This window comes from Micrasema longulum, unplaced genomic scaffold (assembly GCF_059751315.1).
Source record: "Micrasema longulum isolate JH-2025_06_02 unplaced genomic scaffold, ASM5975131v1 h1tg000561l, whole genome shotgun sequence".
NCBI lineage: Eukaryota > Metazoa > Arthropoda > Insecta > Trichoptera > Brachycentridae > Micrasema > Micrasema longulum.
The window spans coordinates 1,180,966-1,206,644 of NW_028277757.1; the positions used below are offsets into that span (position 1 = coordinate 1,180,966).

At 33.7% G+C, this 25,679-nt stretch overlaps 2 protein-coding genes across 3 annotated transcripts; one reads left to right on the forward strand and one right to left on the reverse strand.

The window, feature by feature from the left end:
- Window positions 1-3,515: 3,515 nt before the first annotated feature.
- Window positions 3,516-9,097, reverse strand: LOC148280620 (proteasomal ATPase-associated factor 1-like). 2 transcript variants are annotated; one of them, XM_088228091.1, is made up of 6 exons: window positions 8,900-9,097; window positions 8,196-8,509; window positions 6,386-6,602; window positions 4,948-5,080; window positions 4,693-4,857; window positions 3,516-4,035 (listed from the first exon to the last, which is right to left on the reverse strand). In XM_088228091.1, exons 1-6 carry the CDS (start codon window positions 8,959-8,961, stop codon window positions 3,745-3,747), a joined length of 1,182 nt encoding a protein of 393 aa, XP_088084217.1. In that variant the 5' UTR covers window positions 8,962-9,097; the 3' UTR covers window positions 3,516-3,744. The 2 variants fall into 2 exon arrangements, with proteins under 2 accessions (XP_088084217.1, XP_088084216.1); XM_088228090.1 differs by having other exon boundaries at window positions 4,936-5,080; window positions 8,900-9,095.
- Window positions 9,098-9,198: 101 nt separating this feature from the next.
- Snx17 (sorting nexin 17) lies at window positions 9,199-25,447 on the forward strand. Its single transcript, XM_088228092.1, has 8 exons — window positions 9,199-9,423; window positions 12,592-12,784; window positions 13,431-13,782; window positions 14,287-14,449; window positions 16,752-16,958; window positions 22,724-22,879; window positions 23,241-23,414; window positions 23,918-25,447. The coding sequence occupies exons 1-8, from the start codon at window positions 9,364-9,366 to the stop codon at window positions 24,062-24,064; spliced, it is 1,452 nt and encodes a 483-aa protein (XP_088084218.1). The 5' UTR covers window positions 9,199-9,363; the 3' UTR covers window positions 24,065-25,447.
- Window positions 25,448-25,679: the final 232 nt, after the last annotated feature.

Consider the following 25,679-nt stretch of genomic DNA (forward strand, 5'->3'; position numbering starts at 1 on the left):
GAGGTCCGAGGTTCGAACCCCACTCTACCCCAATTTGATTTCCATTTTCTAATAGTGAGTTATTTACAACTCGTTCAAAGTGGCCTCCAAAATTGAAATATTTGGGCAAATTATAAGAACGCTAATATTTCAATAAAATAAAAAATTAAAATTATCAATAAAATAAAAAACATTATTACCCGTAGTAACATTTCAAATGTTTTTGGGTATTTTATTGCTAATTAAGCTTCGTTACATCTACAAATAAATAAAAAATTCAATGACATTTAATTATTCCATTTTTATTTATTTTGTCACTAACGCTAAAAGATGGGTATTTTTTCATAAAATCGCTAAATTCCAAATATCTCAAAAACAATTCACATTCGGCCATACATTGGGGTACTTACTTTTCTTGCATTTCCAACCTTGTCCTGCTGGGAATGCATCGAGTTACCAATAACCCTGTATAGTGGCATCACGCTACTAAAAAATAGTTCAGGGATCCATTATTTAATTTTAGAATACGCCAAATTTACAAAAATCAACACATCATCATCCCCTTTCCAGACCTAATGGTGCATAGGGTACTGCATTGGTACACCAATCGCAGCGTATCTTGATAATTTTTGTTACATGAAGGTAAGGTGATCAGTCTTACGCTTCACATACCAGTTCAAGAACTATAAAAGATTCTGGTGTGAGAACACCCTTTTAAATAAATATTTCATATCAACCATGTCGGAAATCGAACCCGAGACCTCTTACATGGTAGGCATACGCGCTGACCATTACACCATGAGGCCAAATAACACAGGTAAGTACAAAGTAATAATTTGTATAAAAATAAAAAAGTAACACTTAGCGTAACAAAATAGATTAAAAATTAAGTATTAATTAAACACATTATCAATTATGTAAAAAAAGACACATTTTTTTTAATCAATAGGTATAAAACGTGAAGAAAAAAGTTTGTTAAAGTGCAAATTATAAATATTGAAAAAAAAATTTAACACATATTAGAAATTAAAAAATTCAAATAAAATTACAGTAAGTGCATATAATATATCAAAAACAGAAAAAATTGCATAAAAAAGAGAAAAAGTTTTCTATCGACTTTAAGGAACAGTCAGGAGTGCTATTTATAGATTTTACCTATTAAATAATCAAGCAAAAACTTTATCTTATCTCTGTCTTTCTCATTTTGTCAAATAAAGTATGCAGAGCATTCGACGGCAAACCGTACGATCCAACTTACCGACTACAGCCTTAAGAACGTTTAATAATTGTTCTATTAAAAATGTCTACATTACAAGTAAATCTATTTAATATCGTGCATAGTTAGTATCTACATATGTAGTGTACTTCTAATAACTTGATTAGGTTAATGAGGTTCAGGAGTTCACAAGAATCGAACTCTGAATTTAAAATAAAAAAGTAAGTCGTTTATTTTTTGTAAGATCTTCTAATGAAATTAAATTTAAAGAATTTAATAGAAAAGTGTTATTGATTGATTTGGTGTTTATTTTGTAGAACTCCATATTTAAACTTATAATATTAGAAATCAAACACTGATTTGAGTCTACTGAACACTTTATTTTATTTTTACAAATATAAAAATAAAAATTAAATACTTACTTTGTTACATTTTTCCCGAAATTCAAATATAAATACCTAAATTCCCCATTTTCTATTAAACACTTAGCTTCGCCCTTAACCATTGGTTTTTCCCTCAATTATGATTAATGTACATGTTCATATACACATTCATAAGATTTTTTTATTTTCTACTTAAGTACCTTGAATTATATAACTATATAAGGACATTCAATCCATATAATCTTCACATTCGTTTGAAAATGCCCTAATAAGGCGAAACAATTGTCACGAAGTTTTTATTTTTATATTTGTAAAAATAAAATAAAGTGTTCAGTAGACTCAAATCAGTGTTTAATTTCTAATATTATGAGTAGAAAAGTGTTATTAATGTTTTCTGAGGTATATTTAACTTAAAATTTACAAATCTCATAAACTTTGCTTGAATTCTTTCTTTTCAACAGAAAATAATTTATTTCAACGACAACAACAGCAACAAACCATCACGCTGTTTCCCCATAAGGGTAGGCAGACAAAATAGAACGCCATGTCACTCTGTCTTTGCATACCGATCTGGCTTCCTATACATTCATACATCATCTCACGCACGCGCGCCGATTATTCCAAGTTGTGATATGTCCATCTTAAAATATTTGTTGTATTTGGTCATGCCATGTCTTTCTCGGTCTTCCTCTATTTCTGCATCCATCAAAATTCGCACCGTAAATATTTTTAGCTGTCCTTTTGCTGTCCATTCGCACTACATGCCCAAACCAAAACAAAGCTCCTTTTGATGAACAGTCATGATGACATCACACACCCCTGTTTGACTCCTTTAGGAGTGTCAAATCATGATGTGTATCATCCATTTACCCTAACACTTGCTGTGCTGTCCTTATAAAGAGAAGCAATAGCCCGTGTCAGATTTTTGCTCACTCCATATTTTGTAATTTATTTGTAAACCTTCTAATATTAAAAAATAAATTATTTTATCTGCACCAACTATTCAGTCTATTTAAATTAAAGTAAACTGTTAATCATTTACATTTGATACTTGGTTTGTGGTATTTTTTGTGAACTCGTAATAAACGAAAACGCAGTCGTGTATTCATTTTCGCAGAGCTCATATGTGAACTGGGGCCAAATTTTTGTATTGTACCCCAGCGTTCTGTCACGTGCGGTTGAGGCTGTTCATGGAGCTGGGACAAGACAATATTGCCATATCTAATGTATTGTCAACACGTAAACGGCCCTTCAGCTTTACCTGATTTTTAAAATTGGTGTTTGATTTCTTCAAACACCTATTATTTAGGTACAGACCAATACCAATTACGCATAAAATAATGAACAGCAGTTCAGGGTATGAATTATTATCATCATGGTTGATGATTCATAATTATATACAGTTGTTTCCAATTTCTCATAGATTTAGATACGACATACCGATGTTGTTGATTTGGAAGGTTTTTGAATGATTGAGTTTTTTTAAAATAAGAATAATCCGTAGAATGATTGAACAAACTTGAACAAGAAATATAACAATTAATACCATTAATATATAACGGGCGCCGTGGCGCAGTTGGTTAGACGGCCAACTGTGAAACTGGCATCGCGGGTTCGATTCCCGCCAGTTGCAAGAAAAAAATCCAAGAAAGATTTATTTCTCAATTGGTCTGGGTGTTGTGGTGTATTTTTCATTACCTCCTTCCATATCCCCTCTATCCCACCTGCTGACAAGCCTCAAAATAGAGGCTTAGCGGGTTATTCCTTTAAAAAATAAAAAAAACAATAAATACAGTAATGAAACTGATAATTAGTTGGCATAATTAGGTATTGTATTTGGTTATTTTAAACTAAGTCAAATATGCATAAAAATTATTTTATTGCAATATTTTTTTTGCCAAAATTATAATCTTCGTAAAACTAAAAATAAATTACAATTTTCTTATGAAACAAAGCTATTTATTGTGATACATATTTTTTTTTACAAAATAGATAAAAGTAATTTTTAAAAAAACTACAAAATATGCACTTAAGATTATCTGAACATGAAAATATATCAGCTTATGCATGATAAAAGTTGGTATTAGCACATTGATAATTTCATTTGAAAAACTTAAGTCAGTAAAAGTGATTCATAAGTTATGAAATTATGTATCAACACTAATATTATTTGAAATGCACGGCAAGTTGATTAAAATCATATTTTCTAATACAGCAGTCTCGGCACCCGGTGAAGACCCATCTCCCATTGAAAGAAATGCCCCTTATAGGGTCACAATCAGATCCCGTAAGCTGAACTCGCACAGCGGGATGATCTAAAGACTGAAGAACACAAGCCCCATCCTGTCGTCCTGACAGAAACTTGCAGCTTGATACACCTTCTAAACTTAAAACGGGACTTCCAGACTCCCACCACTCTTGTAAAATAGACCCATTCTGAGAGGATACAAGCACAATCTGAAACAAAACAAAACATTTATTGGTAATTTTGACATGTTTTCATTGGATGTAATAGATTTGTTATTCATATAACTGTGTAAGTATATATATGTGAGCATGTAGGTATGTGGATGGCATAGTGCGTTTTTAGTTCATCGATGAAAACTTTATTGATCTTTAACTTGTTTCAATATCCATTTTTTTTTAAAATATGCATTAGAGCAGCGGGCTGTAAAATCTGGTGGATCTTCAAATGGAAACAGGTTGTGAAGGTTTCAAATAATCTTATAGTATTTCCAAAATTTCCTCCTCTACTTCGAGGGAGTCGGCTGCATAACTTGCGGGCTGCAGGTCCGAGGTCAGGCTCGTACTAACTTCTGGGAGTTCGGATGCAAAAACAAAGTTCTTTGTGCATTTCTCGTATATATGAACTACGGAAACGCATGAGGACATATTTCAAAATATATGACAATATTTATTGAGTTGCCAGTGTCAACTACACTGCAACTCAATAGCCATAAATAAAATAATTATAACAATATGAATGATTATATTTTCTACATAAAATAAATAAATAAATCGACAGGGTAAGAGTTGCTAAACGTCTTGGTCGAAACTATGAATCTCATCTTCTATGGATTATTTATAAAAAAATGATGATAAAATATAGTTTACCTTTCCATTTTCACAGCCCAATAGTATATTGTTACCTAACGTGGCACAACAGTTAACAGGAGAGTCCATGGCGATGATAAATAAAACTTCTCTCATTGCAATATGAGCACACTGAACAGATCCATTCTCACATCCCACTATAACTAGTTTATCACCTGTCGCAACCTGAAATACACAATATGTAATATTGTAATAATATTTTAATCCTAAATTAATAAATTAACACAGCATTAAAATTGATACCTTTGCACTTACTTCTCTAGGGTTTTTAACCGTTTGTTCATTTGGAGTAGAAACAACACAGCAGCAATTAATTACACTATTAGTGGAGAGTATGTTTGATAAACATTTGGCTTCTCCTACGTCCCAAAGTTTCACCATTCCATCTCTAAAAATAAAACATAATTCTTTACTGAGCAATTGACTTTTTTAATTCTTTTAAACTAATAAAATAAAATAAACATCTTACAAAAATAAGTGTTTTTATTTTAATTATAAAATATAATGAATATCCATAAAGTTAATGCTTTAAATGTAAATTTTATCTAATGCATTATTAAGGTAGATTTAATATTTTTATAAAGGCAATAAATGCATGTATGTACACTTTTTTTTCAAATTTGGAATTTCGTTAGTGAGAAAGTTCGGTGGTTTTTAATTTTTGATTTATTTGTTTATAGACTATCAAATTAAGTCAAATTTTAGTTTTATGTATCATATTTATCAGCATTATGATTTTTTAAAGTTTTGTAAATTTGAAATTACTCTGCCAGTGACGTCACAAGATCTAGTTGGTAAGTTGTGCTGATTGGTGAGAATTGGCTTCCCGAAAACCGGATATACATCACAACACTCTATCATTGGTTGATTTGGAATAAATTATGATGTAGTTCAATGACAAATACAATCAGGTCTGACCTTAGAGAAACCGGGGTACTATAGAATGAAAATATGTTGCAGGCCGTAAAAAAAGCATTGTTCTTGACTTTGACTAATTATTGTCTTAAAAAGAGTGTTGTTCTTGACTTTGACTATTAATGCCCTAAAAAGGGTATTGTAATTGATGCGGCGGCTCTCGATGAAGTGACCGAGCCGAGCGCCGGAACCTCCCCATATGCAGTGGGAGGGGCGTTGGCCAGGATTGGCGGGGGTGTATGTCCCCCCACTCCCGGAACGACCTAGCGTCCGGTTTGGAAGCGGGTAGCGAGAGCCCGCTACGCGCCCTATATAATGTGTATGGTATTAAAAATAAACCAGTTTGCTTCGGGCCTTCACCTAAGTCAGATCGTTTTATTTCATCACACTGCCTTGACCTCCCGCTCTACTACTGGAATCACCCTCCTTGGACTTGACCATCTCTTCGCCCCAGGAGTACGGACCAGTACCTTCTACCGACCTACACAGTGGCACCGGACTTCAAGATTCATAGGCATCATAATTTTCGGGATTTACGACCTCGAGAACGACGCTTCTGTGGATCGTGGAATACAGTCCAAACTGTGTGTCTGCCACAATACAAGTAACAATATTTCTATCTCTGATCCGGAGTCTGTGGTACAAGACAACTCTAAGGAATTGGGAAGTAGCTTTTACCTCCTCCATGACTCCTAAATTACATTAATATATCAGACATTCAATGTTTTAAGTTTTAAACTAAAATAACTATACCATTATTTTAACAAATAAAACTCACTTGCTAACAGAAATAATATTTCTTCCTCTGTCTATGATGGCTGAGTCCATAACCGCCATGGAGTGTCCAGCCAGTGTGACGGGGTTAACTCCTGTCTCCGCAGACCAGACTTTTAGGGAACCATCAGCTCCGGCAGTTAGAACTACAGTTCCCGAGGGAAAGAATTTACACTTATATGCGGGTCCACCGTGGCCTTGTAAAACAAGATTCTCATTTCCTGGGAAAATCAGAATAAAGAACTTATTAAAATAGTATATTGACACTCCTGATGAAATGTCACCAACTCAAAGCTGAATTTATATTATTATGATTAAATTTATTTCTTAAAGTATGAGAATTGGTAAATAGTAATAAAAAAATAAACTTGATTTGAACATTATTGAACCTTGACTTTTTAGCACAAACATTATCACCAATCAAATAGCTTTTTTAACGCTGTGAATTAATTCAAACAATTTATTTATTCATTTACAATGAATAATATTTGTTAACACATTCATTAACTTATTATGTGCCCATGTTAAGCCATAATAATTAACAGCAAAAAAATATATAGTAACTTAGAATATATAAAAATTACGTAATAAATATGATTCATTAGTAAAATTAAGAACAAAAATTTAAAAAAAGAAATAACATTAAATACTTAAAAAATAAAATAAAATATAAATTAGAATTGCATTTGGAATTTGTCTGTGATGAATGAAGATCTGTTTATCATATATCCTAAAGATATCACCCAATACATTAACATCCCAACAACAAAAAAATTGAATCATACATAAGAATACAGGAGGATTTTTTTTAAATCAGCAGTGTAAACTATTATTTTTAGCCTTTATTTTCTATGTGTAGAACCATTACAAATAGAAAATAAAGGCTATAGACTCAATCTGTTAGAACAGCTAGAAATAATAAAAAATGACAATAACCCCGCTAATATACTTATAAATGAACAGTTAAACCTAGTAAATTCACCTTTATTTAATATTTTCAAAAATAAAAACTAAATTATTTATAATTATAATCTTGTAATTGTAAATTTGTTATTCCATATTATGTACGAGTATAATAATTTTTATATTTTTTATTTTTTTTTAATTTTTAAATTTTTTATTATTTTTTTATTTTACTATATACCTACTAAATATATAAAAACTTGTAATGTTCCCAATAAAATAATACGAGTATTACAAAATCTTAATATATTTTACCTTAGTTGACATTAAACATGAATGAAACCTGTGTAAAACACCAATGTAGAATTTCAACAATAATTTTCAAAATAAACCTGTATAAATGAAATCAATATTTTTATAATTATTACATTAATTTTAAAGTCACCCTTACAAATGTTTCTAAATAATGGAAGGTTTTTCTCCAATATAACCAAAATATTCCTCTAATATCCTCAGTATACCCTAATTGAATTTTAATTACTCTACTTATTTTGGCTTGTATAGAAATCCACAAACATAAAATAGCAATTATTTTTAGTATATAAGGAAACTTTGTAAATATTTTAGTTAGTTTGCTTGAAAATGTCCTAACAAGACGAAACGCGTCACAATATACCCTTTGTATATTTTATAATAAATAAAGTAGAATTACAATCCAATAAACTTGTTTTATTTTGGATACATTACCAAATTAAATATGGAATTCTACCAATTATCTGCATACACAATAAATAAAGAAAACTATTAAATATAAAATATACATTTTATTTGAAAAAAATATAATTAGCAAAAAGTGATTAAAATAGTTCTTTAAATATATTATTTAGTTTGTATGTGTAGTTTTCTCTTACCAGTTCTGCTATCCCAAACAATAATTTTATCATCTTCTGAAGAGGAAGCGACTAAAGCATTTTCAGCAGCAGACACTGAATGAATGGCTTTATTGTGTACTTTATAAGACTTCATGGGAACTACAAAAGCAGTCACCAGTTCGCTTTCCGAATGTTTTACAACCACCATATTGGAAGTATGGCTTAAAACCGTAAACTCCGAGCATATTGAAAACTTTACTTTATTATCTGCTGTTACCGATGAAGTTATCTTTCCGTGGGTACCGGGCTGATTTCTGTATTTAACAGATATCCACGCTTCTGAATTGGGAAGCCTGAAATTGAATTTAATTTCATTATGTTAAATAAATAATAGTAAAAACATTTAAATTTTTTAATAAGCGGGTTACATTCTTTTACTTTTACAATATCTAATTGACTGGCATGATCAGCACAAAATTCACTGCAAGTGCAAAGTGGAAAAGCATGAAATTAGGAGGGACTCGCTTAAATGAAACATCAATAGGTAAACTGAGAAAGCGCTAGTTCTGGGATGGTATGAAATCAATAATTTTATATAATATAAAACAAAAAAACCATTTTGAGAGCTTGGATTTTTTAAAAAGGTATGTATGTATCGGAAAATTTTTATCAATTATAATAGATAAAGCCGATTAGGCTTCACAATATATATGTAATTTATTATTTTGGTATAAAAATATAACCTAAGAGACTCATTCCAGTCGCTTTGTATATAAACAACGGGATAGTTGTGAATTTGCGTCATTTGTATTTAATAGAATTTTAAAATTCTCACGACAAAATTTAGAATTTGAAATTATTAATTTAATTGAAAAATGTAAACAAAAAATAATCAAATGTCATTCTATCAACTGACAGATGTTTTTCATAGACGGGTGTATTTTAGTAGATGCTTAGTATTATTTCTGGGTAGGTGTGTACCATAAACACTAATATTTTTATCGTGAATGTCTCTATTTCATGCTATATATTTTCATGTTTCATGATCTGTCAATGCGTACGAGAAAGTGAAGTGCATGTCAAGAGAGGCTACCGTATTAATTAATTTGCGAGATATCGGGTTTAATTCGCAATAATCAAAGTGATACTAACGACACAGTGAAGGTTACAGTTGAGTGATGAACATTTCAAGTTTACACACATTAAAATGCATTTTTCAATTCCGGATACCCAAGAATTTAACGATGACAATGGATCAACTTATATGGTGATTATTTTGTTTACAATTAACGTTCTCTTATCTGTTTCACTATCATTGTATTGAACAGATGCGTTTATTATCTGCCCGTATATATGGTAGATATTTACATAAATATCTCATTACAGTAATATGAATACTAGTCAGTGTCACTCATCTAGTGATTTTGTATTGAGCATATTTTTTTAAATTTTATAACTTTCCTTATGTTTTTACTACCATACTCTAGTCGTATTATTATTCTTTATGATTCTCTTGATTTTGAATAAATTCTTCAATGGACAAAATAACTTGTAGTTTTATTAATAACTTCAAGTTATTTATTCTCAAAACTTATTTTTGCTGTCACACCCTTTCCATAGTTTCTTATCAGCAATATTCAAAAGATTTTATTTACTAAACTGTATGGATTGTGATCGACCGTTAAAATGATAAACTTACCTTTCAACCAACAATTGGGTGGTAATTTACCATTGAGACTGGTGGGAATCTGCATTTTGATTTTTTCTGATTAATTTCATGCCTATAATAAGTTTTTTTTCATTGATAGTGCTTGAATTTGTGAGACTTGTTGAGCCTTCTTGTTATGGTTCTCATTTGTTCAGAATCCATGTCCGGGACTCTGCAATTTGCGAATGTCAGCTTGATGAGGAAGATTTAAACCATGTTTTTTGAAACCATAAATGATTGTTATCCTGATTCTCTATCCGACCTCTCTGATATTAATATCCCATTCCCTCTTCATATTCTAACTCTCCTGTCCCAAAAAACATGTATTTAAAATTCTATGTAAATATCTAGTTAAAAATGGCGTTAAGCTGTAAATATGTTATATTATTATATGTGTATATTATATTAATTACTAACTTACTAACTTGTATACATCGTAGGTATACTGGCAAAAAACGTTAAGTCGAAAATATGCGGATTTAACTTAATGATGCAGTTTTGTAAAGTTTTTAACGCTCTACAAACTAGCAAAATACACTAAGTCATATTAAATTTCATATATCTGTAGTTTTAAAAATAAATTTAAGGTATCGTATACCCGATATTTTATTCAGGCAAAAAGCTTTAAATTACTTAATTTTTACTTAATATAAAATTAAGAAACGGAAAAATTAAAAACATGTTCTTAAATGAGCACTTAACATCTTACTATATTTAAATAAGATATAAAAGAGTAAAATTGGAACAAAACTTAAATGCTTGATTTCTCAAAACAGGGATTTGAGAGTTTATTACCCACGATATTATATTACTAACACATGTGTAAATATGTAAAAAAAACTCAACATTGGCCAGAACACCCGAGTTGAGGGGTGAAAAGGCCATAAAAAACGAAGAAGAATAAGAGCCTTCTTGTTCCAAATTACGTGTTGAAGTTTTGTATGTTTTTTTTTTAGAAGGCCAGCTTAGATGTCATCGTAATAACATACACTTCATTATTTGCCCATTAAAACTCATTTCAATTAGGTTTTAAAAAATTGTCTTTGTTATAGGAGCTTCCTTTATGATATGTTATCCTATTTCCTGTCATTCTCACTTATCTTTCTATTTCCCACTATCAATTTTTACTTTATTCAGCGGATTTCACATTAAACTATTATTTAAAAAAATAAGAAATGTAGGATGATGAATTATTAATTATTTTTCTTTCGTAATAATTAAAATTTTATTCTTTTAAATTTATTTCAACAGAGAGGGAAAAAGTTTTCGAGAAGAAATTTGGAAGTCTAGGCATTTACAGGGCTTATGACCTGTCATTGGCTGGTTTAAGTGGCCACTTTACACACTGTGTAACATTCACCATTCTGCCCATGTTTGAACATCCACATTTCCTCAACTCTTCCATCTGTTGACTTTTGTGAAGTGAAAGAGCTGAAACCTTTATCACGTGGGTGAGATTCATCCGGCTGAACCAAATCACCTACTAGGCAACTATGTCAAACATTGTTGAATTACTACCTGGTAAAAGAAGAAGTATAAAAATTGGAAAATTGTTTCCAGGCGTTGCCTAGTAGGTGATTTGGTTCAGCCGGATGAATCTCACCCACGTGATAAAGGTTTCAGCTCTTTCACTTCACAAAAGTCAACAGATGGAAGAGTTGAGGAAATGTGGATGTTCAAACATGGGCAGAATGGTGAATGTTACACAGTGTGTAAAGTGGCCACTTAAACCAGCCAATGACAGGTCATAAGCCCTGTAAATGCCTAGACTTCCAAATTTCTTCTCGAAAACTTTTTCCCTCTCTGTTGAAATAAATTTAAATATGAACAACTCCCTAGGGAGGAAATCCAGCCAGTCTGCAAGCATTTGGACATAATCAAACATTGTTAAAATTTTATTCAATTGATTTTTCGAAATAGAGCCGTAAGTAAATCACTTTAAACAATTTCAATTAGAACTATTAAAAATAATGCAGACAACAGACTGTGTTCTGAAACTGTCACTTTATCATATAAATCATGTGTCAGCAACCTTTTGTTGTAAGAGGGCCAAATATTTTATGTAGGGATTAGTGCGGGCCGCACTTGGGCTATGTGTCATTACAGTATACTTACAATATTTTTGAACAAATATTTTAGTTTTAAAAATTAAACCCTAATTATATTTTTTCACAACTTATTGTAGTTAATAAAATCAAAGAGATTTTAGTGGCTGAAATTGACATGCAATTTTTTTTAATAGAGACCCGTAGTGTTGCATCTAAATGTGAATCTGATAGCCTAAATCAGTGTTCGTTTTTTCTCTAATTCAGAATTGAAAATGTTTACTTGCAAATGTATGTACTACCAAATTTAGTAATTATTTTCTAAGCAAAGCTTTTTAACTTCTTGTAGTTTTCAGAAGTCAAACTCCCATAGAAATCCACCAAGTTGGTTTTTTTTTCTTCTTAAAACCCATTTGAAGTGTGATATCACTTTGCAAATCGTTTGGTCATTATCGATATCTACTGCAAAGGGTGAGAAGACCCCTTGTGGGGCACATGTGGCCTGCGGACCGCTGATTGCCGACTACTGATATAAATAATTAAACCATTGTTTTCCCTATAATGCACGATAGGTTTTTTCTATCCAACATACTTACTGGTGTAGTGTTAATCTTAAATTAAATGCTGAGATATGAGGCTTTGTGTTGATGCTTTTATGAAAAATAAAATGCCTTTTTTATAGGGTTACAACATCCACATAAACGGTGTGTTCCACTGCACAGTACGCTACAAGCAACTTCACAATCTGCATGAGCAACTCAAGCATCAATATCCTGGCCTCAAGTTTCCTCACTTTCCGCCCAAGAAGATTCTTCCTCTGACAAACTCACAACTCGAGGAAAGGCGGGCCCTACTTGAGAAATATGTTCAGTTGGGTATGTGTACCACTTAACATATCTCATTTATTAGATTTTACTCTTTGCAAAACATTATAATCTCCGCTTTTTCTGTGGTTTTTGAAAAAAAAAAGGATTTTACTCAAAGATTTTCAAGAGAAGTAAGTTTTCTAAACTGGCCCTGAAATATTAAAGTATTATTTAAAATAAAGAGATTAGTGGGAACTCCCAGGCTGAGATGGGAGGATGAAGTGAGAAAGGATGCAGCACAGTTTCTCCAGGTGGAAAATTGGAAGACGGTGGCTGAGGACAGACAGCTGGAGGCGAAAGTTGCAGGAGGCCAAAACTCGATATGGGCTGTAGCGCCATCGGAGAGAGATTTAAAATAAAGTATGCATTTCCTGAGCAAAAGGGTTGTTGATGGTTGGAATAAGCTGCCGCAAGAGCTGATTTCAACGTGTAGTCTATATGGGTTTAAACATGGACCAGATTTGTTTTGGAAAAGTTAAAGTGCGCCAACAACTAACTTTCGTTAAATAGAATTATGCATATCAGCTTTAAGCTGCTCGCTCAAAATTAATATAATAATATCTTCAAGGGGTGACATGAATATTGACACACATTATATTATAAAAATATTTTTTAGTGTTTTGTCTTAGTTAATAAATAAACACAATTTTTGCAGTTGGGCAGAATACAGTCTTGGCTAATTCTGACCTGATCATTGGATTCCTGCTGTCAGCGCAGCAAGAAACACACTGCGAAGTGAGACATGAGGTACCACTGGATGTCTTTCTAATGAATGGGTGCCGAGTTCCCCTTACTGTGCTATCAACGGAGCGATCAGACCAAGTCCTTGATAAAGCTTGCCAGCATTTGCATTTGTCCGCCGACCTTGTAAAATATTTCTCATTATTTTTATTGCAAGCGAATGCAGACAATGAAATAATAATTATAAAGAAACTGGAAGACTTTGAATCACCATACATATCACAAAAGGCGCTTAGGCCACATCACAAAATAGTTTTAAGGAAAGGGTAAGTTTATGTTCATCTCTGTAAATTTAAGTTAAAAAACTAACCAAACCTGTTTCCGGATGGCTCCTTTGTTCATGTTGTCGAAATAATGAATTTTCTTGCGGTACAACCAATTGACTATTTATAATGAGTGTTATAAGTAAAGGCTTTAAACGATAAAGCTTTATCTTAAATAAAGCTTAATCGACCGTGTTTAGAATAAAGGCTTTAAACCACAATTTTGGTGTTATACACATTCTGGCAAACGGATTGCGCCAATACGTGTTTGTGGTCTTAGAGACCCATGTAATTGGTCAAATTAAAAATAATTTAAACACATAAAAAATACTACAAATGCTTTTTTCATAATTGTGTTTGAAGCCTTTATCCCGAACGCGGTCGATAACTTACTTTTTGAGTTTGGCTATATTATTATAACTTGTTGGTTAAATTTGTGCTATTTGAACTATTTTATGTATTTATTTAAATAATTGTCTAATTTATTTTATGAATCCATTCCTCAAGGTATTGGGATCCGTCCTACGATTTCGAACTCCTGACAGACAGAGTAGCTCTAGAGTTATTGTTCCACCAGACAGTAGCGGAGGTCAACGCCGGGTGGGTTAGTGTTCCCCCCAATATTTTGGATCGCCTCAGGAGATTAGAGAATAGCAATCAGAAACGAGAGGTAAGTTTCAATATTTTTTTCTGTATTATCAGGAGAAAACCCTTTAATTTATTAAATTCAGCCTAAATTTGACAATTGATTTTTATCAGTTTACGATAAAAATATTTTGTGTCATTTAATTAGCATGTATTAAATGCCACCCCGGGTGTTTAGTACCAAAGCATTTTTTTGGTAATATTCCTGGCATTTCTGGCAACCTTTCATTCCTATCCTTCCCTTCCCTAGGATCCATCCTCATAGTACCTACCTTTTAATCACAAAGAAAAAAGAAGATTTTGAAACACACTCAAAATTGACAATACATATTACTTGTTCATGATGCACATGTAAATCCTAATAAAAATTAGGAAAAATAAGAAAAGTGCTATAATTTTCATCTTCATCGAACAGTGTACCATCAGAAAAACACAGAGCATCATCACCGCATTAAAGTTAGGTTAATTCACTGCAAAAGGAATGAGTGACACAAAATAAATATGTTGTTAAATTATATTAGTTTAAACATAAACAATCCAATTTTTAGTTAACATAGAGTGTAGTTCCTCAACAGGGTCAATATAAAGTATAAAAGGTATCTTGGGTTTGCCTTCAGTTTGCTTATCATGCAGGAGTCTCAGGTTCAATTCCTGACATGGCGACACGAAATTCACACCGTTAGGAGTGGAAAGGAAATGATGAATAGCTATTTTTTCACCGTTTTATTTTATAGTCCTTAGATCGGAATCTGTAGTGGAAAGTTCCTTTTATGGAAGATGATGTCTTACCAAAACTTACAGAACCAGTTATTTTCGCACCGATTTTTCGAAAACTATTTGAGAAAGTTAATGTGTCAATTGGGGAAAATATAAAAGCACTATCATTGTTTAAGTAAGTTAAGGCTAAACTAGCAGTTCACAACGGAATTCTAGTTCCAACTCTAATGTATGGGAGCGAAGTATGGAATTGGAAAAATAATGATGAAAGTAGGTTGAGTGCTGTCGAAATGCGATCCCTCAGGCGAATGTGTGGTAAAACGATGTATGATAGGTGCACAAATGTCGAGATCCGTGAAGTGTGTAAGGCTGAGACATGCATTATTGACAGAATCAAGAAAGGGGTGCTGCGTTGGTTTGGACATGTAGAGCGAATGGACAGCGAAAGAACGGCTAAAAGGATCTACGATGCAAATGTTGATGAATGCAGAAAATGAGGAAGACTGAGAAAGACATGGCACGATCAAGTCCATCAAATACTTGAAGATGGACACGTCAAAAGTAGGAATAATCGGCGTGCGTGCATGAGAAGATGTATGAATGTAGAGGAAGCGAGGTCTGTATGCCAAGATAGAGTGTTATGGCGTTCTATCCTCTCTGCCTACCCCTACGGAGAAACGGCGTGATGGTTTGTTGTTGTTGTTGTATTGTTTAAGTTGTGTTTAAAACCACTACACTTGTAACAAAGTTTTGATGTAAATGATTTAAAATGGAAAAAATCGTAAATTTAACACGTTAAAGGAGCATAAGCAATATTAGCGAAGATCCAACTCCTAACTATGTACGGGTGGGTAGTTAGGTAATTGATAAACATCTCAAATTGAAATTTTAACAATCCCATGAGAAATAAATCCAGGAACTTGCAAATAAACTCCCAAAACTGCTTTTCTTGTTATGCTCTGTGCACCTGTTACGGACCTTTTTATTAAAAAACCCTTTCATAATCCCAGATAGAATAAGTTAGAAAATACTCTAAATGTGTACAAACCACTTCAAAGGAATTCAATTTTCACTCTAATTCTATTCAATTTTAGGAAAATTTTTAAACGTCGAAGCCGCCTGTCTCCATACAATTTTATAATGTAAGTTTTGACTCACAGCGCGCCGTGGTTTTTAAAAATGATCGTAAAAATACATGAATCAGAAGAATCTTGGGTGTGCAGTTGTTTGAGTTTGTAAGGAATGAAGTAATAAGAGAACGGACGAAGAAAAGTCCGGTGACAGCTGTCACCAAGCGGAAGCAATAGGGTTTGCTGGGCCATATACTGTGAATGGCTTCTGAGAGCCTTAACCACGCTTGCCTACTTTACAAGGCATCTGGTTCTCGACGTTCATCGGCAGTTTATATCAGAACTACGGGATGCGAACCTGACTTAGGAGGACGCACAAGAGCTGGCCGAGAAAGGTGCCTGAAGACTCTTTGTGGACACCATATGCTCAATTATTGCGTGGATTAAATTGTAAAACTTTATAAAAATACAATGCGGGATATGGGACTGTAAGTATATAAAATACCTAGTGTTGGCTTAAAATTTTGTATTTTTTACCAGTACATAGAGCTGGCTCGAGGGCAACGCCACTACGGCTCTGTGGTGGGCGGGGCGTGCCGGGCGGATTGGGGAGTGGCAGGGGCCGAAGGGGGCGAGGCCGAGGTGCTTCTGGCTTCCTCCGGCCTGACGCTCCTCACCCCGGACAGGAGGGAAGCTTGCTTCAAGGTCACACGCATGCGCTGCTGGAGAATCACCACTCTCCGTGGGGTGAGTACCTTTTAATGACGAGAAACCTTTGAACATATCAATCGGGTTTACCCTGCCTAGAGATCCCTTGCGGGGTCGCTAGTAGGTAGCACTGGCGGCCGCAATCCTGAAGCAGGCAACCGGTTTGTAAACCGGTATCGCTCTGTTGGCGGGAACGGCGTTTGTGTTCCGGGGAAGTAGCCAAGGGTTTTTATCCGTGGTCCAAAATCCAATCCAGAGAATATCCGTATTGCAAGTCCAGGGGATAGCGGCGGTCGAATATTCCAGGTGGCGAAGAGGTTCGGTTGAAGCGAAGTCGGGAAGCAGGGAGACGAAGTGGAGAGTAAAAGCCCTTAGTGGTGTTGAGGAATGACTGATTTATTATTTGCCTATATATACAGGGTATTCTTTAAACCCTGTCACATCTGAAACCACGATGATCAGTATAAGCAAGAAGACATATTAGCACATTAAAATAATTTTCTAGAAAAACTAAAATCTTAAAAAATAAAATATAGAAAAAAACAAATGGTTCTGATACTGATCATCGTGGTTTTGGTTGTGACAGGGTTTAAAGAACACCCTGTATACAACATATTTTGCCGTGCGGTGGCGCTGCTAGGCCAACAGCGGGCGGTACTAGGCTGGCCAATATAGCGAGCGATAGCGAGCGCATTCATCCACTCTGTCGGTCTTTCTTGCGCCATGTATAAGGACGCCCCCCTCCCGCTACTCGGCCGCAGTTCGGCGCCGACCGCGTGGCGGTTAACATTCAAACAAAAAATATGCACAGAAATAACTTGTATGACGCAGTTAATATGGTAGACCGTCAATAATATTTTATTTGATATATTTTAATAACTCTATTCTATACATGCTTCTGTATGGCGATGACCACCCCCGAAAGCGACAAATGGTAGGCTTTATTGGGGGTAGTACCTCACATACACATACTAAAGTTCCTATGCTGTAAATATATTGAAAGGCCCCAGGAAGGGCCGCTAAGTTTTCGTAGGTGGCTTTACGTCGGCAACAATAAAAATAAAAATAAAATAATGTTATTGTTCGATGTAGCCACCTTTAGCGCGGAAAAAAAGCATCAAGTCTGTCAAAGAAGGCTTCACACGCTGCACGAATGTGGGCTGGTGGCATTTTGTCCCATTCTCAGCGAAGAGCAATCTTTAAAGCGTCGACCATCTCATATTTTTAGCTGATACTTTGGCTTCTAGAATAGACCATATGGTAAAGTCCATTGTGTTTTAGTTCATTGAGGCCACTGTTGTGATGAAATGAAGCTGGAAACATTTTCTTGTAAAAAATGTTGGGTTTCACGGGCTTTATGGGATGGTGCTGAGTCTTGTTGAAACGTCCATTGGTTTCTACCGATTTTTTTACGCGCCCAAGGTAACAACACATCATTTGAAATCTTTTCACGGTAGATTTGCTGATTTACCTTTACGCCCTGTTCAATGAAAACGAGTGGTGAGCGTCCTGTAGCAGTTACCGCGGCCCAAACCATCACTGATGCAGGCGCTTGCTTTCGCAGAGCAATTCACTGGTCTAAATTGTCTTTTAATTTATTTATTTATCTATTCATATTTTTCGCTTACAAACTATAATTAATAATAAAAATAATGTGACCTCACTGGGGTTTCCCGTGCCGAGGACACTTAACAATTTAGTTTTTTTTTTTATTACATTTGAGAATAAACAAAGAAGACTCACTTAAAAAACAAACATAATTAACAAATATTCAGACAGTTTTAAAAATAAGGTATTTATATACATCTATATTATTTATATTACAAAACACACAATGAAAACAACAAAAACCTAACATAAGCCATACAGTTGTGGAGCAGTTGCTTCAGCATTGGTATGGGCGAATGAGACAATCCATTTTACTTCTATCTAGCACTACCTTCTTTGCACTGTAACCATACACGATTGTTTTGTTTGTTTACATATTGCTGAACTGTAAAAAATTTTTCATCAGAAAAGATCAAATTTTCTAGCTCACCACCAATGTGTAAGTGTTTTAACACTTTTACTCTTGCTAGGCGAACTGCCTTTTGTGCAGGCGTTTAATCTTGCATTTTTTGTATTTTGTAGAGCTTCAATCGTAGTCATTCATTCATTTTTTAATATGCGCTCCATGCTACGAGCAGACACATTGAAATTTTTCACCAATTGAACTGTGCTTTGTCGTGGATTACGTTGGATTCACTTTTCGAACCATTTCTGTTTATGTTACTATTTTTGGATGTCCACCTCCATGGCGTTTTTTTATGCTACCAGTATCATTTTAATGTGAAATGGTCTGGTACACAAACATTTTGTTTACATGTAAATGTCGTAGCTCATTAATAATGACTGGTTGCGATTTTCCAGCCAAATACAGAGCAATCACAACGCTGCAGGAACGGCGAGAAAGGAGTGACCTGATAAAGACATACAAGATACTTTACACAACTATAGCTGCCCAAATTTGGATCCCATGTTCAATCTTAAACAAGATGCTCGTCTTCGAGGCCTCAGTATCAAGCTGGAGAAAACGAGATTCAATCTAAATCCACAGAAGCATTTCCTGAGCAATAGGGTTGTTGATGGTAGGAATAAGCTGCCACAAGAGCTGATCTCAATGTGTAGTCTCAATGGGTTCAAAAATGGACTAGATTTGTTTTCAGAAAAGTTAAAGTGCGCCAACAACTAACTTTCGTTTATATAAATTTAAGCATATCAGCTTTAAGCTGCTCGCTTAAAATGAATAATAATAAACACTGTTGAGTTTGAATTTCATTTTGATAACTGTGACATAAAACAATATGCTTCGGTAGAATTATCAAAAATATAACGGAATGACACCTGTCAAAATATGAGCGCACTGTCATTAGCCGTTTGGTTGCTACATCAGCGTGAAGTTGGCAACACTTCGAGCGCCTACCCCTGTAGTAGAAATGTCTAACTTTTTTTAATTTAAAACAAACTAACTGCATTTATAATATTAATTCTTGACTCTTGGATCTTGTATTCTGTAATCCAGATTTTGCTAATGTAACTCAGGCTGATGATCTATATTACTTCCAATGGATGTGTACATATAAAAACTTCTACACAAAACATAAATCCATTCCTTCATCGAAACATAACTTCTACAGAGCAGACTTTGAGAAGATTAATAATTTTCTCTCTTCTGCTGACTTGAATTTCAATTACAATAATTTATTAGTAATTATTCTAAATGGTTTACCAAAGAACTTATTAATATTAAATGATAGAAAAAACTGCTCATAAAACATATAAAACTACTGGAACTTTATTTAACTGTATTAAATTAAGTGAAGTACGACCGAAATGTAAAAACTTATCAAAAATGTGTTATAAAAACTGTAGTTCAAATCTTGAACAACAAGTGACAACTAGTCCTCAAAGTATTTTTTAATTTTTTCAAAATGCTTAATAACAAAGATTCTGGCATTCCTCCAACTATATACTTCAATCACAAAATGGCTGATGACCCTCAAGATATTGTAAATTTGTTTGCCGAATGCTTTTCTGTAGTCTATATTAGTACTTTTAACTGTTTTGTATATTAACTCGTGCATATTGGATGAATCAGACGTAAAAATCTTTAGATTATAAAATGTATTCCTAATAACATTCCTCCCCCTTTTGTAAATGGTGTAATCAAAATCGTCCTTTTTTTAAATGTGGGTAAGTGTCATTATATCAGCGAAAGTCATTTCGTATTTTGCGCCATTTTTTTTCAACTGAATATATCTCGTTCATTATTAGTCACATCGGATCATACGATACGGCGTTGTAAAGGTGAGTGATACTACAGACGCTTCTTTAAAAGTATTGCTCTTGGTCGTTTCAGTCGTGAACTATCCTGCGTCGAGTATGGAGGTCTCAAAGGAAGAAATTCGTCATATTTTACATTTTTACTACCTGAAAGGGAAAAACGCGTCCAAAGCGACCAAAAAAATTGTGATGTATATGGGGCCGATACTCTTTTGGTTCGTGCTGCACAACAGTGGTTCGAGCGATTTCGTTCTAGTGTAGTGGTGATAAATAATGCACAACGCTCTGGCAGGCCTGTCGTCGAAAATGTTGATAAAATTATGGAAAATATCGAGATAGACCGTCACGTTAGCAGTCATAGCATCGCCCACGAGCTGAATATCGATCATAAAACCGTTTTGAACCATTTGCAGTAGACTGGATTTTAAAAAAAGTTTGATGTTTGGGTGCCACGCAACGCTCAATTCTGCTCTCTACTGCGAACAACTTGACCGTTTGAAGCTGGCGATCGAACAGAAGCGGCCAGCATTGGTGAAGAGGAGAGGAACCGTGTTTCGTCAGGACAACGCCAGGCCGCAAACATCTTTGATGACGCGCCAGAAGCTCCGGGAACTCGGATGGAAAGTTCTTATTCATCCACCCTATAGTCCGGACCTGGCACCAAGTGACTACCACCTGTTCCTGTCTAAGGCCAACGCCCTTGGGGGAACAAATTTTGCCACAATAGAGGCCTGTGAAAATTTGTTGTCCGAGTTTTTTTGCCAATAGGGACAAGGGCTTCTACGAGAGGGGCATTATAAAGTTGGATTCTTGTTGGCAATAAGTTATCGAACAGAACGGCGCATATTTGACTTAAATCGGATGATTGTAAATTTTAATATAAAATATTTTATAAAGCATTGAAATAAAGCAAAAAATACTAAATTACTTTTTCCCCAACCTATTATATTGTTCCATAAAAATAAATCAAAACAAAACTCAGAGATTAAGTAGTAACATGGCAAAACTGACACAAATTGACACAATTGTTTGATCAGTCGTTCTATCAACAAAAAACAAAAAGAAGATGCCATGACAGTTTAAATCCGGAATTTTCAGCGACAGGTGCGCTAAGAGCACCGCAACAATTCAAAATATTGTTAACAAGCTGGTGGTATATATTTAATGTCAGCCCAGTGCTGTAAATTTGGTTAAGACAGCATAAAAGCGAAAACATGCAAGAGTGTTGGTTATAATTAGGGCGGCGGTATTGATGTTAAATGTTTAGAACTGGCATTAATAATTTATCTAGTATTATTACAAAAAAAAATGAAGGATTGGAAGACCCAGACTGAGGTGCGAGGATGAAGTAAAAAAAGATGCAGCACAGCTTCTACAAGTTGCATATTGGAAAATGTTTGCTGAGGACAGGCGGAGTTAGAGGCAAAAATTTAAGGAGGCCAAGGCTCGATTTGGGCTGTAGCGCCATTGAAGAAGAAGAATATTATTACACAATTTAATATTAGCTGTTTTGGTAGTGACCCTGATGTACAGGGTCCATTTTAAAGGTAATGCGCATTTTCTGGAAAAAAAGATTGATCGGACCTGTAATGCTTAAAATTCTTCAAAATACTCTCCTCCTGCATCAATACACTTGCGGAGACATGTCTGCCACGCCTGGAAGGCACCCTGAAAGTCCTCGACGGGAATGTGTCTCAGGAACGTTGTAACATGCTTTTGGATGTTTTCCACGGTATCTTAATTTTACTATGCATAAATAGAGGAAGACATGAGATGGACATGAGAAGATGTATGAATGTAGAGGGAGTGTGATCTGTATGCTAAGACAGAGTGATATGGCATTCTATCCTCTCTGCCTACAAGGGTAAGGACGGAGAAACGGCGTGATGGTTTGTTTGTTTTGGTAGTGTTTAAGCTAACTTTTATGGTAAATCTGAAAATTGTTTTATAATTCAATTTCTAATTAGATTTTATCCCTTCAGAATGAAGATTCACCCGCACAGAATGCCGATTTACGAAATGGAGCTGATAATAACCCGCAACTAGAACTGTCCTTGGAATACCTCATGAATAAAGATAAACTACAGTGGGTCACCATACTCAGTGATAGAGCAATGTTCATGAGTGTTTGTCTTCAAGTAAGTTTGGGATGCATTGTAATGGATACATAATCTAATTTTGCTAGAGGCTTTTCATGAAATGTTTACTACAACTCTTGTGTATAATATAATATAACTACATGTGTATAGTGTTCAATTATTGTGGGATACAAATAAGTGTGTGTGGGGATGTTAAATTGTATGATTTCTCATCTCTAGTAATCAGTAATTAAAAGCTCATTAAAATATGTAAATTTAATACAATTTTTTTTTTAATACTTTGTATTCTTTTGGAATAAACTAAATACCGATAGTGTAAGAAAAGTTTAATTACAAATTTGAATAATTTTATTCTATTATTTTTATTGTTTAGTATTCATAAATAATTTTCTTTACCTAGTCCATTGTGGACGAGCTTATGCGACAGAAGAACTACGGAGGACTCCAGGGAAATGGACAAAGGAGCTCCGTATATAGGGGAACCTTCAAAAGAAATAGTCTTACATATCTAAGGAGAGATGGCTCTAGTCAAGTCATTACTCCCTCATCTTCCACTGATACTCTCAGTTCCGGGGTAAGTGTTCTCAAATTTCATATAAAACCTTGCTTATATTGACTTTGTTTAACAATAACTAAAAGTTCAAATTAAAATATTAAAAGTATTAAAACTAAATATATACATATAAATAAATTTGAGTGGAGTGGAGGAAAGCATATCATATTCAGTCAACTAATTTTCCAGGTTTTAATTTGTTCTTAAATCAATCCAACATTTTTTGCATTAATTTATGATTTTTCAAAATTAACATTAAATTATAATGCTTTAGAAAATCACGTTTATTTATGTATAGGTACCATGTTCCAAACTGCAGATTGACTTTAATGGAATAAGTATTAAGTAGTAATATCTTGTGAAATCTTTTAAGCAATTGTTTATTATGTTAAAAAGATAACTACTGACTACCTACATACATGTATGTACATTTATAAAAAAAAAAAAAATTGTCTTGAGTTTAAACCGAAAACGAGATTTTCAACCTAGTCATGTAATATTTCAATAACTCCCGTTAATTTCAGAATGGAGATTCAAGTGCAGGAACAACACTCAGAGAATCATTCTCCATCAGACGATTATCAGAAAAATTTGCGAGTGTTTCTTTCAAGTCTGGTCGGGATTGTGTTGAGAATGATGCATTTGAGGGGATCGGAGATGATGATCTGTAGACTTAAAATTTCCTTATAAGCGCTCTCTACAGTTTTTAAAATGTTTTAAATATCTTACATCATTTGACTTTTTTCAAGTAAATTTAATGGTTAAGGTTAAAACACAAAGATTTTACTCAATTTTTAATAGCAATATTTGACTGGTATAAAAAAATCTTCCAAAGAACTGAAATAGGTTCTTAATAAAGTGATATTACTGTACGTGAATCAGAAAAATAGAATAAGTCACAAAAATCCAGTTCCGAGTGAGGATGCGAAGTAAGGGTGGTACACATATATTGCAAGAGAAATGCGTCCTGTCCTCAAAAATATAATTTTTAATGTCACAATAATTAAGCTAAGAAAATGTTTGTTGTGTTTTTTTTTTATATCACAAACTACGTTACGCGATTGAATGGTTTTTCAGAACTTAAAATACCTACATAAGATGTTTGTAAATTTTTTACTTATAGATTTCTGTTTCCTTTTACAAAATGGTGCAAAGGGATCTGTTTTTGTCAATTAGTAATCAGGATTAGTTCTACACACAATAAAACAAGAAATGGAATGTGGTATCTACGAAATCTGTCTGTCCATAATTGGTAATTCTTCTAATGCATTTTTGTTACTATTTATACCCTTTTTTTTGTAGTCCACGTAAAAATTTCTTGTGGTCATACCACTATAAATAGAAATGTAAATTTTAATTAATTGCCTTTGAAATGTAGTACAAGTTGATTTAGACAAGAGCGTGAATTTTTTTGGCATAGTCATAATACATAATTTAAAATAGCATATTACATAATAAAAACAAAGAAATTGCTCCTATTTAAAATTTTAACAATACCTTTTTTATAAAAAAAAAATATTTGCATTCTTATTATTTACCCAAACATTTCAATTTTGGAGTCATTTTCAACAAGTTGTAATTGTGTAAGTTGTAAAATTGGAATCATAAAAATTGGGGTTTGAACGTCGGACCTCTGATCTGTGAGTCCGCAACACCTAACCACGGGACCACATCCCGATTCAAACTTCTCGAAGGTCAACCCTTATATCTATTCAAGTGTCTGGTTATTGAAAAACAAGCTGACTGCTGACTGGTTATTGAAAAACACAATGACAATTTTCTTACTAAGATTTTTTTCTTACATAAACCTAACCTGCGATCAAAGATTTTGTTCTAAAATGAGTGACTCATCCCAGGATGATCTTTTTTTAGAAAAAGAGTTTGGGAAACATTTACGCGTACGATTTTTGACAGTCTGTTGTCCACGTTATGTGTCACTAAGCTATCCTAGCTTATTAAGGTGCCTAACCTAACCTGTTGACAATCTGATGTGTCAAAAGAGTAACTTATAGATGTGTTCGGCATCGCAAGTTCTACGTCAAAATAAAACAAAAGAATATAATAATATATGATCCTCGATGCAACAAATTATTCAACTAGCGTTTCAATTACAAAGATCAGAGCTAAGATTTGAATGTTAATGTACAATCTACGCAAAATAATGTCAATTAATTAATGAAGTAATAAATAATGTATATTTGAATTAATTTTACTGTTATTAACAACAAAAAATATTTTCTACAACAATAAGATATGTATTATGAATTTTTGTTGTTGATGTGTCGT

Excerpts from the sequence above, each read along its gene's own strand:
- LOC148280620 (XM_088228090.1), bottom strand. The coding sequence starts at position 8,961 with ATGACGCAAATTCACAACTATCCCGTTGTTTATATACAAAGCGACTGG. Across the intron at positions 5,081-6,385 it reads AATATTATTTCTGTTAGCAA|AGATGGAATGGTGAAACTTT; the intron begins GTGAGTTTTATT and ends TTTTATTTTTAG. Across the intron at positions 4,858-4,935 it reads CTAGAGAAGTAAGTGCAAAG|GTTGCGACAGGTGATAAACT; the intron begins GTATCAATTTTA and ends TGTGTATTTCAG.
- Snx17 (XM_088228092.1), top strand. The coding sequence starts at position 9,364 with ATGCATTTTTCAATTCCGGATACCCAAGAATTTAACGATGACAATGGA. Across the intron at positions 12,785-13,430 it reads TGAGAAATATGTTCAGTTGG|TTGGGCAGAATACAGTCTTG; the intron begins GTATGTGTACCA and ends CAATTTTTGCAG. Across the intron at positions 16,959-22,723 it reads GAATCACCACTCTCCGTGGG|AATGAAGATTCACCCGCACA; the intron begins GTGAGTACCTTT and ends TTATCCCTTCAG.